Below are 18,289 nucleotides of genomic sequence, written 5' to 3' on the forward strand. Positions count from 1 at the left end.
TGATTTGCACCTTCCTTAGGCACTTATATCCTATTTTGTATTACAGCTATAGTTTGTGTGTGCACGTGTCTTATCTCCCATCAGGATGAAATAAAAGATTCTTGAGGGCAGGGACTGCTTAATTTTTATCCTGCTGTGCCTTACACAGTACTTTGCATGTGGCAGATATTTAATAAATGTTTGTTGAATTGAAACAAGAAAATCTTCCAACCTCTTTTAGAGATTTTGTGATCATACTTTAAAAAACCCCAAATATTAGTTTTGAGTAATATCAGATGTTCAGGTTTTGTACTCTAAATCAGCAGACCATCCAACTGAAGTATGCTGCAATCAGCTGCAAATTGTGCGGTATTTTATATAAATGTTATCACATGCCAATGAAAACTACAGTGGAGAGGGGAGGAATCACATCTGAATATCATATTCAGGCAGTAAAAAGGAAGATAATGATCTGTCAGTAATGCTATAAACCATTTGAGTCTTCAGAATTTCAAAACTAACCACTCAAGGAGATTCTGGATAATTTCAAAAGTATTGCAGCTTTTTATGAGAAATTTCTAAGTGACACCAACTCTGTGTGTGTATGTGTGTTTTAAAACAGACAGACAAGAGGTCTGAAGAAGCAAGGAAATCATTGATTTTATTATCTCTACCACTAGATTTTATGGACACTTGTTAGATATACAGTAAAAGCCATCCCACCCACTTACCTTGGTGTCACACAATCAAGGAAAAATGGGAAATAGAGAAAGGCAATTAAGAAAAATTCATCAAAGGAACATATTGTTCTCTTCAAATATGTGAGGTTTTTGACGGTGAACATGGACGTTCTTCCCAGTTAAGCCACATTCTTTTGTGCCTTTATGACCAAGGTTTGGGGATTATGGAATATTGAATTGGGAGTAAAATGCTAACTGATGATTGTTCTCTTTCTTCACATTCTCTGCTACATTCAATTTCTCACTGATTTCCTAGTCTTTTTTCCCTCTCTGAAAAAATTTTTTTTTGGAGAGACTGAAAGACAAAAAGTTGAGAGTCCAATGAATATTCAGCTTTCTTGAATTTTAGAATGTGCGGGGAAACTGAAGCTTGCAAATGAGGAAAGGGAACAACTTTGAAAATTTGGAATATAGAGCATTGGACCAATATTTAAAAACTTCTGGACTCAAGATCTGACTGCTACTGACTAGCTTAGGCAAACAATCTAACCGCATGAAGCCTCAGTTCCCTATCTACAAAGGGAGGGATGAGGATAACAATATTTGTTCTACTTATCTTGGGCTACTTTGAGGATCAAATAAGGATGTATGTGAAAGAACTTTGTAAACTGCAACATACTATATAAATGTAAGGAATATTGTCCTGATTATATTTAAATGATATGTAAATACACAATTCTATTATCAATACTATTTTTGACCATAGGCAAACTATTACTTTGTTCTATTGTACCAGGCTCCAACCTCATTCAGAAATAGAATTCATGAATGAGTCAGTTTATGTAGTATTCAAGGGACCTCATAAACCACTGGTTCTCTCATCATACCTATGAGAAAGGTGAAATCACCCTGACTGATGGTAAAAGTGGAAAATGAAATCAATTTTCCAAAGCCACTAAGAAACCCAGGAAGGAAGCAGATGTTAGAGGCGATCCACATTACCAATCTATCAATTTGTTAAGGGAAACTTAAGGGTCTGCCTTCATGCTAGGTGTTGTGGGACACAAAACAAATAATGGGGATGGTGGTACAGAAGAGGAAGACCATCACTGTCCTCAAGGGGCTTACCATATTATGGAACTAAAGAGTATGAGATGGCATCTAATCAAATGGTTGCTATATTGTACTATTCAGATTAAAAGGCTATGGGAGTTCAGAGAAGGTAACACAGTTATGTTAATGGTGTAGGCATGGTGCTTCAGAGAACTTTGGAAGGACTCTGAAGGTCCCTGGGAGACAGGCAATCAAAAATTTACTCACAGTGTTGATTTTACAACATTTTTTGTGAAGCTATTTGCTTTTAAGCCACCCAAAACACTTAATTCTGGCAACCATCAATCAACATTTCATTAAACAGATGCTACTTTTAAGGCACTTTCCATTATGATTTCAAAGTACTTAATTACATTATGGGAGCTCAGTATTTAAAATGAAGAACTCCATAAATACTACAAAACACTGATCAGAGAAATAAAGACAGAATAGTTGAGGAAATATTAATTACTCATGGATAGGCTGAGCCAATATAATAAAATGATGACACTACCTAAATGAATTTAATTACTCAGTATCCTCCCTCTTACCATGCTTGAACCTTGCTCTTATCACACCTTTCCAACCCTGTGCCTTATTACTAGCATTTCTATATTCTAAAATTTCAGCCAAAGCAGACAACTTGCTATACTTCATACTTGTGCCATGCTTTCTCACATCCAAGGCTTTCCTCTCTCCTTCCTTACCACCTCCCTACATCTCTGCCTGCTGAAATCCTACCTATACTTCAAGGCTCAGTTTAAGTAACACCTCCTCCAGGAAGACTCTCCTGATTCCCTCAGTCAACGACAGTAAGAGATGCTCACATTTATATAGTCCTTTAACACTTGCAAGGTGCTTTTCTCCAAGAACTCTATGAGGTAGCAGTACTGAGCTCAGATGAGACAATGTAAATAAAGGCTTTGCAAACCTTTAAGTACTGCATAAATGCTATATACTATAATACACTGTTGGTTCTGGCCTGATGCACTTACTGTGTATTATGATCATTTGTGTATCAGTCCCCAGAGGGGAGTTGTTTCATCTTATTCATCTTTGTACCCCTTCTCTCACCCCCCACTGGAGTGGAATACAAAGCCTTACACACAGTAGGTGCTGATATACGTTTGTTTCTTCACATATATTCGTATTTGATCCTCATAGAAACCCTATGAGATAAATACGAAATGTAGGAAGTTTGTTTGATGGACGAATGAGTGCTAAGGGAAACAGGACTGGAGATGGAAATGGCAAACCACTGCAGTATCTTTGCCAAGAAAATCCCATGGACAGTACTGGTGTGCTAATGTCCATGGACTCAAGAAGATTTGGACATGACTGAACGACAACAACAAAAAAGGAATCAAGATGATTTCCTTTTTAAATTCAAAATTAATTCTGGATTCTAAATCCCCACTTCAGCTCTGTGCACTAACGGTGCTTCCTGTGTCTCTCATTTACCGTGTGCCAAGGACAGTGCCATGAAGAACTACAATGGTCTACTAACTACCCATGACAGGCAGTCTGGTATAGCACTGGATTTGTAATCGGGAAGACTTGGGTTCAAATCTCATTGGACACTAGCTGTGTGACCCTGTGCTAAGTGACTTAACTACTCTGTTTCCTCATCTGTAAAAGAAGAGGGTGGAACTTGCTGATCTCTAAGGTGCCTTGTGGCTCTAAATCTATGAGCCTGTCATCTATACTCTTCCTTTTCATGATACAGTATACTTACCAGCAAGTGACTCTGAGCTCTGACTGGTAACATTGTGTGAAGACTCCTGAAGTGCATATGTGGATGTGGTAAGGGGCGAAGGGCTGATGCTGCTGGCTGACACGTACGGAGAGTTGTAGGAAGAGCTGTAATACTGGGAGTATTGGCTCTGAGTAAAGCCTGGGTAGGATGGATATTCCTTAGGAAACACAAAAAGACAAAGATAGGAAATAAAACACCATTTCTTAGCCTCCCTTCGCCCCCCAATCTCAGCCATGGATCATGGTTTAGTGTCATGGAGAGGATGAGAAGAATCACTAAATTTCAGAGTTGGAAATGAGTTTGATGTTTATTTTATACAACCTCTATGCAAATCACGAATCCTCCATGTGAATCATGAGCTGCCCATACAACACCCTGGTAAGTGATAATCAAACCAGCTTCTGCTTAAGGGTCTCCAGAAGCTCTAGAATGTACTATCTCATAAGGCAACTCATTTTGCTTTTCAAAGCTCTAGTTTTTAAAAAAAAAATTCAGAGATTTAGGAGGGGAAGATTTACTGAGGAAATATTAGGACATAATGGAATATAATAATTGAATGATTGTTTTTTGTTTAATTATGTGTTTGATATACATTTGAAAACCCAGAGTGAGGCAGGAAGTACCTGGGCTAAGACAGTGTTGAGGGTGGGGTGGGAGTAAGTACTGGTGTTTGTTGCAGTTATAAAAATTTTTTAAACTGTCTTTAGCTACATCACCCGTGCTCACTGATCCCCACACTCTACATGTGGGTGTTAATATAATGCCCTTGGGCACATCTCTAACCAGAGAGAGGGACATACCCTCCCATATTATTATTTCATGTGGGGAAATCACAATGGGAATTCCATGAGGAATACTGTTCATGCTCTTCATCATTCTTTGTTATGTTTTGGTAAAGGATTTATGTATTTTAAAAATGCATTATTTTTAACATCCTTTTCTTTTTAAATTTTGAGTTCCAATTTCTCTCCCTCCCTCCCATGTAAAACTAGTTGTACTAGTTGGCCTCCGAGGCTTCTCTGGCTCAATATCTATGACCCTATGACCTTATGGAATGGAGTTGCTATGTTGGATTTTTTCTTTGTTACAAGGATAGGTTTAAGGAGTGGGTATGAAGAGGAAAAATGACTGCTGACAACAAACTTAAAAAGAATAAAATATTGTTGACAGGACCCAAGCTTAGATTCACAGAACATAAAGCAATTTTCAGAGACAGCTTCTAATGTCCTCCAATTATAGAGCAAAAGGTCTTGAGAAATCTTTTGGTTCAGCTTCCTGAACTGCCAGGTTAGGAAACTAAGAATCAGAAAGGGAAAGAGATTTGCTAGTTCTCCTAACACATATCTCCAACTATGGATGTGTTAGTCTTTAAAACCACACTTACAGATGGTAAACACAGTTCAACCTTTTTATAACACATATATCTATCTGGGGAGTGGGAAGGAATGAGCATTTATTAAGTGGCTAGTATGTGCCAAGCCGCATGCTAAATGCTTTACAAATATTATCTTGTGTGATCTTTTTTTTTTTTTTTTAATGAGGCAATTGGGGTTAAGTGACTTGCCCAGGGTCACACAGCTGGTAGGTGTCATGTGTCTGAGGCTGGATTTCAACTCAGGTCCTCCTGACTCCAAGACTGGAGCTCTATCTACTGCACCACTTAGCTGCCCCTATCTTGTGTGATGTTCACAACAATTCTGACAGGTAGATGCTATTACTGTCTCCATTTTACAGTTGAGGAAACCGAGACAAACAGAAGTTAAGTGAGTTGCCCATAGTCAATAGCTACTAAGTGTCTGTGGTCACATTGGAACTCAGGTCTTCCTGACTCAAGGCCCAGTGTTCTATCCAATGTGCCACACAGCTGCATTGGCTAGAATGCCTCTTAATTCAGGGAGGACTAACACTTGATAATTCTGGCTAAGTCATCTTGTATCAGGATTTAATTGCATTCATCAGTTGTGTTTAATGGTGGAAAGAAAGACTGTTGAACTTGGAGCCAGGAGATCTGGGTTTGAATCTTCTCTCTGATGCTTATTAGCTGTGTGCCCTCTGACAAGTTATAATTTTTCAAAGTTTCAGTTTCTTCATCTGTAAAATGGGGATAATAATAATGGCACTACTTGTCTCTCAGTTGAAAGGAAATAACTTTGGTAACCTCAGAATGCCACACAAAGTGAAAATGGGGATTGGGATGATAATTCCAGAAGTAAGATCTGACCCAAATCATAGCTAAATCCATTAAAAAATGAACAAGCCAGGAGACAATTGTATCAGACTATACCAGCATTTTGCCCAAATGCTCTGATTTTAAGCTAATATTGTGTTTTAAAAAGGAAAGGGCTGCGCCTCCAATCTATCACTAATGACTCTGTACCTGATGCATGGTTCCAAATCCTGCTGAGTTGGTCAAGCCATTTGCCCCTTGATAAATCCCTGAGGCACCTGCAGAAAGGAAAGACATATGCACTGATATTAGATTTCTTACCCGTGGGAGAAGGGGTGTGGGAATATGGACATGAAACACTCATCACTTTAAGTGATGGGCAGTGATAAATACAGCAGTGCACATACACAAGCATATAGGTAGCCAGTCTAGACTTTTGGGGCATGTGGTTTTTAAAATGTTAATGTCCTTTGTCGAGTTCGTTCTGATTTCTGCCTATAAAATGAAAGTTAATAAATCACCTAAGTCGGGGCCTACTTATAGCATAAGGACTAGCATGGGACAATATATCATGTATTGAAAGGCATTTTAAAAACAACCATTAAGCCCAGTCAAAATAAAAGCCCATAAGGGAACTGAGAAAAAGCAGATCCAGCCTCAGCTGGGAAACAAGGCACCCAGCCAGTCAGTTTTTTATCCTATTCTTTTTTAAAAAGTAATTTGAAGATTTTTGTATCCTCCCCCAAGACGTGTAGTTATATGCACAAAGAATGGAAATTTTGGCACGCTAACATCTGAAATGACAGGAACTGAGGGAGCTACTTAGATGAAATATGAGATGATGCACAGGAAAACACAAGACCTAGGCTGCCATCCTTGCTGTACCATGAACTTGCTCTGTGACCTTGGGCAAGTTATATTCCCCTCCCTGGACCAGTTTATCAACTGTCAATACTTCAGTGAACATTCATAATTGGAGAACATCCAGAGGAAGGTTATCAAGATAGTGAAGGTTAAAAGAACTAGGAATGTTTAAGCCGGAGACGAGAAGACTCATGTGTGTGAGGGGGGAAGGGTCGTGATATTTGTCTTCAAGTATTTGAAGGGCTGTCACATGGAAGAGATTAGACTTGTTTTGTGAGGTTAGGAAAAACTTCCTAACGTAGTTATCAAAGACTAGAATGTGCTGCCTTGAGAAGCAGAAGGTTCCCTATCATTGAAGGTCTTTAAGCAGAGGTGTGGGTGACCACGTGGGAGAAGGTAAGCTCCTTGAGGGCAAGTACAGCTCCCATTTTGTCTTTGGATGCCCAGTGCCTAGAAATACCCGGCCATAGTAGGTGCTTAACAACCTTTTCATCTCATAAATCCTCTATAGTGGCTCCTCCAGGATTAAGAAAAGAAAATTCATGGGTACCAGTGATGATACATTCCTTACGTCAGTCCTCATTCTCCTAAATGACCAGATCGCCCTCCTCCTTCTTTTTCTAATTACTAGATGATACTTTTTTAAATTAATTTTTTTCTACATTTTTCTACATTTTCTACATTTTTTCAATCTCCCCTACTAGGAAAAAAGAAAAAGAAAAACAAAACCTTCATAACAGGTATGTACAGTGAAGCAATACAAATTCTCATATTGGCCATGTCCAAAAATGCATCTCATTCTGCACATCACTCCATCACCTCTGTTAGCAGACAAGCAGTATTCTTTATTATATTGGTCCTCTGGAATCATAGCTAATTATTGTGTTGATAAGAGTTTCTAAGTCTTTCAAAACTGTGATTTTTATAATGCTACAGTATAAATTATTCTGCTGGTTCTACTCAATTCACTCTGTATCAGTTCATACTAGTCTTCCTAGGTTTCTCTGAAACCATCTTTTTCATCATTTCTTACAACTGTATTATTCCATCACATTTATATATTATAATTTGTTCAGCCATTCCTCAATTGATGCTCCCCTTTAGTTTCCATTTCTTTACCATTATATATGTACATATAAGGTCCTTTCCTCTTTCTTTGATCCTGTAGTGGTTTAGCTGGGTCAAAAGATATGTGTAGTTTGGTAACTTTTTGTGTAGAGTTCCAAATTTTATTCCAGAATGGCTGTATCAATTCATAGTGCATCAATATGCCTATTTTCTCATAGTCCCTCCAACATGTCTTTTTCCTTTTCTGTCAACTTTGCCAATCTTTGCCAATGGATGTAAGATGGAACCACTCACTTCCCTTCCTAACCCCTCCCTTTCTCTTCCCTTTAATGTGCGTTTTTAAAATAATTAGCAACATGGAGCATTTTTTCATATGACTATGGATAACTTGGATTTCTTCTCTTGAGAGTTTCCTGCTCATATCCTTGACCATTTGTCAATTGAGGAATGCCTCTTATTCTTATAAATTCGAATCACTTCCTTACATATCTTGGAAATGAGACCTTTATTAGAGAAAATTTTCTGCAACGATTTTTCTTGGTTAACTGCTTGTCTTAGCTGCAACTGGATTGGTTTGTGCAAAATCTTTTTAATTTTCGCAGTCAAAACTGTCTGTTTTATCTTCTGTGATCCTCTCTATGTTTTGTTTAGTGAACTTCCCTTATCCATAGATCTGAAGGGTAATTTCTTCCTTGTTCCTCTAACTTATTTGTGATATGACTTTTTATATTTAGGTTATGTATCCATCTGGTGCTTATCTTGGTATATGGTATGAGTTGTCAGTCTAAGCCTAATTTCTGTCAGTATTTCCCAGTTTTTTTTCCAGCAGTTTTTGTCAAATAGTGATTCCTTATTCCAGTAACTGGGGTCTTTGGGTTTTGGATGATGCCATTTACATCACTTATTGTGCACAACTAAAATGAGGAATGAAAAAGGGAACCCTTAAAGGTCCTCTAGTCCCTTTATTTTACATAACTCTTCGATTTTATAAACGACAACCAGAAGTTAGCCTAAGATCACATAGGTAATAAGTGATTGAGTTAGGTCTGAATTCAGGTCTTTTGATTCAAATCTTTCCACTACAACATGCTTTCTTCTTCTCATCCCCCCATTTATTTCTTGTAGATGGTAAATCCATTACTTATAGACCTGTTGAGATCCTCTAGATGTTCCCATTTGTGGATGTCATAGGGCTAACTATAAATCCAAGACAATGATGATGACTACTATTCCAACTGCTGCTGCTGCTGCTGCTAATGCTAGTATTAATGCTAGTGCTACTGCTACTACTACTGCAGTTAAAGTTACAGCTTCTTCTACTCCTATGATTCCTCAAATCAGGTCATGGACCCTCAAGAGAGAATGCTTAAGAATCTACGTACGAAAAGCCAAATAGATGAAGAATGCTTACTGCCCAGATTTGTAGCTGAATGGACAGTCCACTTAATTAGGCCAGCAGTACATATATCTTAGCTACACACTGCAGATGAACAATGACCTGGGCTGAATAGGAGAACAAGCCGGACTGTATTTGGGAAACTGCGCAGTAATCTTCCATATTACCAAGCTGTTTCTTGACACAAAATCCACATTTTAAAATCAACAATATCATTTTATGTATATAATAATATATAATAGTATTAATTTTCATTTATAATGACATTTTAACATCAATAATCTTCCAATAGTGCTATATGGCTGTGAATAACAGAAAACTGCTATCTCCAAGGAACTAAAATTACAGGTCACCCAAAAGTCAACGGATAGATTCAGGGCAGACACGAGTGGACTGTAGCATATTAGCAATACTGACTTGTAAAATGCTATCAGTTTTAAAAATCTGTATAATGAGTGAGTTGGATAGGATGACCTCTACGGTGCCTTTTCGATCTAATGTTTTGCATTTTAAACTCTTTTCCAGGTCTGACTTGCATGTTCTATCTTCTAAAGTCCTTTCCAGCTCTGTGATTCTATGACATGTCACTTGCCCAATCAAGTCAAGTACTTGTCAGATATTTGTGCAGGATACAAAAGAAGTAAACTACATTAACCCTGTCTTTTGGAAACCTATAACTTCTTGGAATGAAGTGCCGTTTATATACTCAATAAATAAGTGTTGAATGAATATTTGTTGTTGTTCTTCAGTTGTTTCACTTGTGCCAAACTTTTCATGGCTCCATTTGGATTTTTCTTGGCAAAGATATAGGAGTGGTTTGCCATTTCATTCTCCAGCTCATTTTACAGATGAAGAAATGAGGCGAACGGGGTTAAGTGACTTGCCCAGGGTCGCACAGCTAGGAAGTGTCTGAGGCCAGACTTTAACTCATGAAGATGATCTTCCCGATTCTAAGCCTGGAGCTCTATCCACTGCGCCACCTAGCTACCTGAACGAATGTTTACTTATACGGAATTTTAAAGCACTCACAGAATATACAGATTCAGAGACAAATAGGACCTTAGGGATCATCGAATCCAACCCATTCATTTTATAGGTGCAGACACTAAGGCAAAGACAGGGAAAGATCTTGTCCCAGGTCACACAGGTAGTCAGTGAGAGAGGCAACATTACAACACAGTTCTCCTGACTCCCATCCTTGGGTCTTTTCAATGTTATTACTATTATTATTTTTAATCATCACTGAATCAGTAAAACTCCTGCTAGCCTTGGCCATAAGGAAGGAGATGGCAAGAATATAAAGAAAAACGTGGTAAGAAGGTACCTACATCTCTAGGCAAGTGTCTGATGGAAGCTGGCCCCTATCCCACTCAAGCCAGAGGATTCTTCAATAGCAGCTCCACCCACAGGCAATCTTCTCAGGGCTCAAACAGGAGCCCTGAACATGACGCTGTCCCCTCTTCTACTTCCTGGAACGAGTGCTTCGAGTTGGGGGACAACCCACAGAATTCTTCCAATGTAGCAAAGCATGCTGGGGTACCATACTACTCTCTGTGGGCTGCCCAGGCATGTTGGTTAGAAGGAATGTGCCAGTCCCTTCAGTTCAAAGTTGGCTGGCTCTAGCCTAGTCACTATGGTAACCAGTTGGCCCTTCCATTTGACAAAGCAGAGGTCCTCCCCATCTTATTCCCTCGGGAAGAGACGCAGAGATGAACCTGTCTTATCTGTCTCTGTGGCCTCTTTCTTCCCTGTACTAGATTCATTTTCTTTCTTTCTGAAAGAAAAGGATCAGTCCTATTTAGAGCTGCTTAGCCAGGGTTTAGAAACAAATAATCCTCAGTGTCTTCACTTGGTATCCTTTCTCCAAAATATCCTCTTGTTTGTTTTTATTTTAAGACGCTGGATTAGCTGGGGAATGGACAGCTGAACAAACTTCAGTTAGCCAAGTGCAGTCACAAAGCACATGCAGTGAGAAATATATCTCGTGCCAAAGACAAACAAGGGGGTGGGGACAGGGGAGACAGCCCCAGAACTAATTTGCCACCACATGTGGCCCTTTAAGCACTTTTTTTTTTTTTTTTGAGAGAGGTCAGGCAGAAAGCCACTGCTTTGAGGACTCTTCTGGAATGCCAAATACTGGCACCTTCTCCATCTATGTTCTTATCCCCCTTGCGATGGTCAGGGTACACAGAAGGGGCTGGGGATTCAAAGGGCTGATACCAGAAAAGCCAACTCCCCAGAAGGAGACCCCCAAAACAAGCAAACAAACAAATAAACAAAAACCATACCCTGGGTTCCAACAGACTGACTTCTAGAAACTCAATTCCTGACTGATCCTTAGCTTTCTTATCTACAAAATGAGGAGGCAAGACAAGACAGTCTCTAAGGATCCTTTCAGCTCCATCATTCTATATTCTAAGGTCTTTCCTTGCAGTTATAAAATTCTATGACTCCAATTCACAGCATTCCTCTTTGATCACCTACTAGAAGAGTAATGTCATAGTTTAAAGCTTTGGGCAAGTTAAGATCTTAAGGGCCCAAGCATTTTCCTCTCTCATAGGTCTTGACCTCCCCTTCTGCCTTCATAGTCTGGACAATGAAAACCTGTTAATGGCTACACAAGTGTAGCGAGATTGAATGCCGGATTGTACCTGGAGTTGGGCAAACTTTTCTTGCCTCTCCAAGTTCGATCTCCTTTTTGTTCCTTCTAAATCTGTTTTTCTTTTGTATGCAATTTAACAGCCTAATACTATACAGGCTGGATAGAATCCTGGAGAAGTCTTTTCTGAACAGAAGGTAAAATAATAGAGCCCCATTGCTTACAGGCAAATACTAACAACTTTCCAAGAACACAAAACAGCTCTTGTACACTGATGCTGAAAACAATACGGATGGGAATTTTCAATCCTTCTACACTGTCAGTCTGAAAAGATCCATCATCTTTTATTAAAGCTGTCAGGAGGGGGCCGGGGTCCCCCGGGGGGACACTCTATGTGTAAATTGGGAAGAGAAAATGTTCATTGCGCCGATTCTTGCACATGATACTGTGTCTTCCTATTTTCCAAACAATTAGAGATAATTACATAAAAGACAGAGGACCTGCAATATTGGAACGAACTCACAGTGAACTTTGTACCAGCTGTGTAATCACAGAGGGCAACTTCACAGTCGCCTAGCAAATTCAAGACCAGATTCTACACGGTGGATTAAACAGTTCAAAAAATATCTATATAAAAGAAAGAGTGATCAAGCAAGCAAGCCAGTAAGCTCTAAGGAGGTAACTTTCCTTTCTGGGAAACTTGGCTTAAAAAATTTCTTGCAATAGAATGTGCTCCAACTCTCTGCCAGGGTTAGATGACTTGGTTTCTTTTCTTCCCCGCTTTTTCTTCACTTTGTAAATACTCAAGAGAAGGTGGCTGAGTCAGGGATTAGGAGAGGGAGGCAAAGGAAAGAAGTGTTTATTAATCCCCTGGATTCATGCCTCCCTTTAAAATTGGGTGACTGGTGTATTCACAGCCTTTGTGGCCAACCTTTTCCGTTTCCAAGAAGTGCATAGTAGCAGCAAGCATGAAATATTTTGGGATACTCTTCTGAAGCCTGGCAGCTAGATGATATAGTAGATGGAGAGCTGGGCCTCAAAAACATAAAGACCTGAGTTCAAATCCAGTCTCAGACACTTACTAGCTGTATGACTCTGAACAAGTCCTTTAACCTCCACCTGCCTCAGTTTCCTCAATTGTAAAACGGGGAATAATAATAGCACCTACTTCGCAGTATTGTTTTTAGGATCAAATGGGAGATATTTGTGAAAGCACTTAGTACAGTGCCTGGTACATAGCAGGTGCTTAACAAATGCTTATTCCTTTCCTCCTTCCCAGCCTCTATCCAATGCAGGGCCGTCTCCAGTCATCTTGACTTATGTCTCGCCACTGGACCCCCATGACTCTGGAGGAGAGAGTGAGGCCGGTGACTTTACACAGCCCCGCTTCACTTAAATCCAATTTGTTTGCAAACCAAGACATTGCATTCCTGATGTGGTTGCTCCTCTTTGAGAATGAAGGACAAACAAAAACAACAGGCTCCATCCAAACCCAGGCTGGCCTTCACAAGTACAGTTGAAACTTTTGGTGAAGAAAACTTCACGAGGTAGAGCAGAAAACAATCAAATAAGCTCCTTTCAGTTATATGTGTTTAACAGAGGGAGAGGAGCTTCACAGGTGATCTGCAAGAGAAGATGCTTTTCAAAATTGTTTTGTTTGGTTTCGGGATGTCCTTATGTCAATTTTTCTCATTCATTCCATAAACATGATATATGCAACATACCGTGCTAGACACTGAGGCAAATACAAAGATAAATAAAACTTCGCCCTTCCCCTCATGGAGCTGGTAATAGGAACAGTTGACATTTATGTACTGCTTTATCATTTACAAAATCCTCTCTGAACAACTACCCTTTAAGGGAGGAAAGTTATGTATTGTTCCTCCAACTTTGCACATGAGGTAACCGAGGTGAATTAAGGTAAAATTACTTGCAGGGGTGACATAAGTGGTGAGTGGCAAAGTTGGGACTAAAAACTCAGGTCTTTGGGCTCCAAATTCTTTTGATCATACTTCAGCCCATTTTTTTTTTTACAGTCCTAGGCTCACAGTAGACATACAACAAACACTTGTTCATTGATCGTGCTTGAGCTAATATTCAAATGATTTTAGGGTGACATTACAATTCAATTCAATAAACATTTATTAAGTGCCTACTATATGCCAGGAACTAGGCTAAAGTGCTGGAAATTGAACTGAGAGAAAGTGACAGTCCCTACCCTCAAGGAACTTACAATGGAATTTAAGACAATACACAGTGAATGCATTGTAGTTGACAAGCAGAAGGATGAAGTCAATTGGTATAATAGCAGATTTCATAGAATTTTTCCTATATGGGAGAGAAGTGAGAGACCATTAAGACCATCACTAATCCAATCGTTCAACAGATGAAGAAACCAACGTGCAGATGATAATGGGCACTGACTTTTTTGAGGTCATAGGGTGACCTGAGCAACTAAGTGGCATAGAGGATAGAGTGTTGGGCCTGGAGTCTGGAAGACCTGAATTCAAATCTGGCCTCATATGCTCACTGGCTGTGTGAACCTGGGCAACTCACTTAACCCTGTTTGCCTCAGTTTTCTCATCTGTCAAATGAGCTGGAGAAGGAAATGGTAAACCATTTCAGTATCTCTGCCAAGGAAATCCCAAATGGGATCACCAACAGTTGGACGTGACTGAAAGTACTCAACAACAAATAACAACATAGGGTGACTTAGCAGAGGTATGACTAGAATCCAAGTATGCTAATTCCTAGTTCAGTGCCCTTTCCATTACAATATGACATCTCTTTTGAATTGTCTTCTCTGGACATCTCCATCTAGAATGCTTTCTTTTTACCTCATTCTTATCTTATTGTGATAGTCCAGATTTATCTTAGTAAAAAGGTAAATGGACAGCATGACTATTTTGGTGGACAGAGCACCAGAGGTGGAGCCAAGAGAACTGGGTTCAAATTCCATTTCAGACACTTGCCCTCATGGGCAAATTACCTAAGACTGTGGGGCTCCAGCTTCCTCATCTGACCTAAATGTAGTGAGGAAAGGAATAGAAAAAAAAACAAAGTATTATACAGATGTGATTTATTATTACTACTCAGTTCCATGGCAGAAGTGATGAACAGAGAAGGTAAGTGAATTGTACAGGGTCACGGAGCAGAGCTACAAAGGAAATTCCCTATCACTAGGCTAAGCCTTAGCCCCGAGATGTTCATGGAGTTGTACTCTAAGAGTAACACCAGGTGATGTGGTACTGCCGTGGGAAGGCCTTGCCATTTAGGTTGCCTCAGACTCCTAAAATCAGAAACACAAAATGAGCCTCTTGAATCTTCCCCATATGCAAGCATGGGACACATCTGCCTTTAATCACATCAGCAGCTAAATGTCACAATAGCCTCATTCACAGGTAGCTTAAAGAACATTTAACTGGTAATAAAACAATCTGAATGCTGGAAGAAACTATTGCAGATACACTGGGCTATAAACATTGCTCTGCCATGCAGGGTCACAGCCATACTATATTCTATATTCTAAATGCACACATCCAGATGAATATTTGCACATACATAAATGGAGACCAAGAACAGAGTCTGGGTCCCTCATGACAAAGCAACACCTACCTGGTTACTCTCTTCAGTACAGGGTGCCCTTCTAGTCATGCCCTTTTTATTTCCCATCCCCCACTTCTGGATCTTTGTTCTATCACTCACTCATGTCTCACTCCATCTATTTGGATCAACATAGCTTGGTTGCAGTTATCTGACAGCTTCCCAGTTCATTCTACTGCTTTCTTCAAGGAGTTTATAAGTTCACAGGCTTCTTCTCCACCTCAATCCCAATCACCTTTCTAGTTGGGGATTTACACACACACACACACACACACACACACACACACACTCCCTCGGACCCTCTGGCCTTTCAGTTCATCTGTCCCTTTGATTTCTGTGACTCACACTTTGCCTCTATCTCACTCATCCATAGGGGTGATTACGTTCTTGATCAAACAAAGCAAACGAGGAGAGAATGGGGGATGACATCTAGAGGTTTTGAGGTGGTGGATAGGGGAGGAGAGTTCACAACAGAGAGCCTCTCTTTTCTTAGCAGAAGTAGTAAGGTCTTCTTCTGAGCCTCGAGTATAAGAGGCTAGAGGAGAAAAGAGAAAGTCTGAAACATCCACTGTGGGGAATGCAACTGAAAGTCAGTTAGAGAAGACTAACAGGATCACTATGTATCAGTGAGGGCCTAGGTAACATGATGAGAATAGGTACCATCAATTTCCAGTATACTCAGTCAGCCGAGTTGTGTGATTTCTGTTCAGTGCTCAGTGGTATGTAAATGGGAGCAGACAGGGCAGCTGCTTACTTTGGTACCTTTTCACCTTGTGTTTCTGCCTTCCTTATGAAGGTCTGAAATTTCTTCCTCTGAGCATAATCTCCTAAACTTCTACCTTTCTCTCTTCCTCACTTCTATTTTTTTATTTATTTTTCTTTTTTTCTCTCACTTCTCTTAAACCTATTGTGCATTCTCACTGTGCTCTCTACTCACTCCACAGTAAGTCAATCAAGAAGTATTTATTAAGAGCTTATTGTGTGCTAGGCACAAGGGATATAGATTCAAAGAATAAAACAATCCCTACCCACAGTAGGCTTATGTTTTAATAGAGAACAGGAATATATATATATACATACATACATATATATACACACACACACACACACATATACACACACACACATATATATGTATCCATAGCATAAATATAAAGTTAATCAATATGAATATAAAAGTGGTAAATACAAAGTAGCTGGGGAGGGAGGGCACTAGCAATTGGGGGGGGGAATAAAAAAAGAGTTCATTCAGAAGACAGTGCCTGGGATATGTCTTAAAGGAAGACAGGGACTCTATAAGGGGGAAGGAAAGAGAGGGTACATTCTATACACATACACACACACACACACACACACACACACACACACACACACACACACACACACGTGTATAAACCCACTCTCCCAGTCTATCTCCTTCTACTTTGAGTTCACTTTTTTCCATTTGTAGTCTTGACCCCAAAGCTGTCACTTTAGTAATACACTGGCATATTGAAGTGGATAGAGAGCTGGCCTTGGACACAGGAAGATTTGTTCTTAAGTCTTGCCTCTGACTGGCTGGGTATCACTTGACCTCTCAGTATCTTAGGCTATAATCTAAGACTATAAATCATAGGGCATGTGATAACCTGTATTGATCGAGTGCATTTCTTCATCTGACAGTCTTCAGTAACAATGAAATCCTGGGTCCAATCCCTGTCTCTAGCCGTTTACCACAGATTACTGCCTTGCTTTCTGGTTCTATCACTCTTCTTGCCTTGCCAAATCCCAACCCTAAACAAGTTTTCCTTGTAGTCCTACATTGCATTCATCACATTCATACTGCTAAAGGACTAATATCACAGGCTGGCTGGGTCTACTACAAATGGATTCTTCCTCTAACCTCAAGTTGGGGGCATCTAGGTGGCACTGTAGATAGAGCACTGGGCTTGGAATCAGGGAGACTAATCCTCATGAGTTCAAATCCAATCTCAGACACTTTCTAGCTGTGTGACCCTGAGCAAGTCACAGTTTCTTCATCTATAAAATGAGCTGGAGAAGGAAATGACAAACCACTCCAACATTTCTGCCAAGGAAATCCCAAAGAAGGGTCACAGAGAGTCTGACACAACTGAAAACGACTCACAACAAAAACCTCAAGTTGGTTCTCACTTGTACGTGGCAATCCTTTTCTTCTTCTCTGCTGGATACTTTATTGCACTCTACATAGCAGATATTTCAGACCTTTTTTCTCTTCAAGCTTATTACGCTGTGCTCACGAGAGAATATAACTGTCTTCTTTACTGAGAAAATAGGTTCTCTGTTGTGAGTTCTCCCTTCCCTCCTACCCTACACCTTAAAGCCCCTTGATGTCACCCTCCACTCGTTCCTCCTTTGTTCTACCTCTGGTACAGAGGGGATCTTTATCCGTGACAAGGCCAACTCCTCTAATTGTACCCTTGATCTCAAATCCTCTGGTAGCTTTCCTCTTCCATCATTAACATTCCTCCCTCCCCCATTCATTATCTCCCCATTTATTGGCTCTTCCTCTGTTACCCTCTATCACAAAACAACCTGGGAGAGTTTTCTTAGCCTTGCATTCATCCAAACCAGTGGCGGGTTTCTTTCATCTTCACACACACACACACACACACACACACACACACACACACACACACACACACACACACACACACACACTCTCTCTCTCTCTCTCTCTCTTTCTCTCTCTCTCTCTCTCATCACTTTAGGCTCTCATCCTCTCTCCTTTCATAGCCAAAAGCCTAGTACAATCTATCTACACTAATTGCCCCCACTTGATCATCTCTCCCTTATTTCTCAGCCTTCCGCAATAAAGTTTTTGACCTCATTACTTGACAGAAACTGCTCTCTTCAAAGGTCCCTATGATCATTTTTCTCAGATCACATTTTTCTTGACCACCTCCTTCTGGATACTCTCTTAAGTCTCAGCTTTTGTTTAAGTGAATCCTGTCAGTTCCCCATGTCTTGCCCCCAAGGGAGGGTGTTTACCTAGGGCTTTGTCCTGGCCTCTCTTCTTTTCTCTCTCTCCCCTCTCCTAGGGATCTTATCAGATCCCAAGGGCTCA

At 40.0% G+C, this 18,289-nt stretch overlaps 1 protein-coding gene across 3 annotated transcripts in view; it reads right to left on the reverse strand.

The window, feature by feature from the left end:
* EYA2 (EYA transcriptional coactivator and phosphatase 2) overlaps positions 1–18,289 on the reverse strand; it is a 247,930-nt gene that overhangs the window by 79,285 nt on the left and 150,356 nt on the right. For all 3 annotated transcript variants that reach the window (XM_027848711.1, XM_027848700.1, XM_027848704.1), the window contains 2 exons: positions 5,885–5,952; positions 3,487–3,664 (listed from right to left, as the gene is read on the reverse strand). In XM_027848711.1, the coding sequence (XP_027704512.1) occupies positions 3,487–3,664; positions 5,885–5,952 (246 nt within the window). The remainder of the gene's footprint in view (positions 1–3,486; positions 3,665–5,884; positions 5,953–18,289) is intronic.

Source organism: Vombatus ursinus, unplaced genomic scaffold (genome assembly GCF_900497805.2).
Source record: "Vombatus ursinus unplaced genomic scaffold, bare-nosed wombat genome assembly UNPS02000580.1, whole genome shotgun sequence".
NCBI lineage: Eukaryota > Metazoa > Chordata > Mammalia > Diprotodontia > Vombatidae > Vombatus > Vombatus ursinus.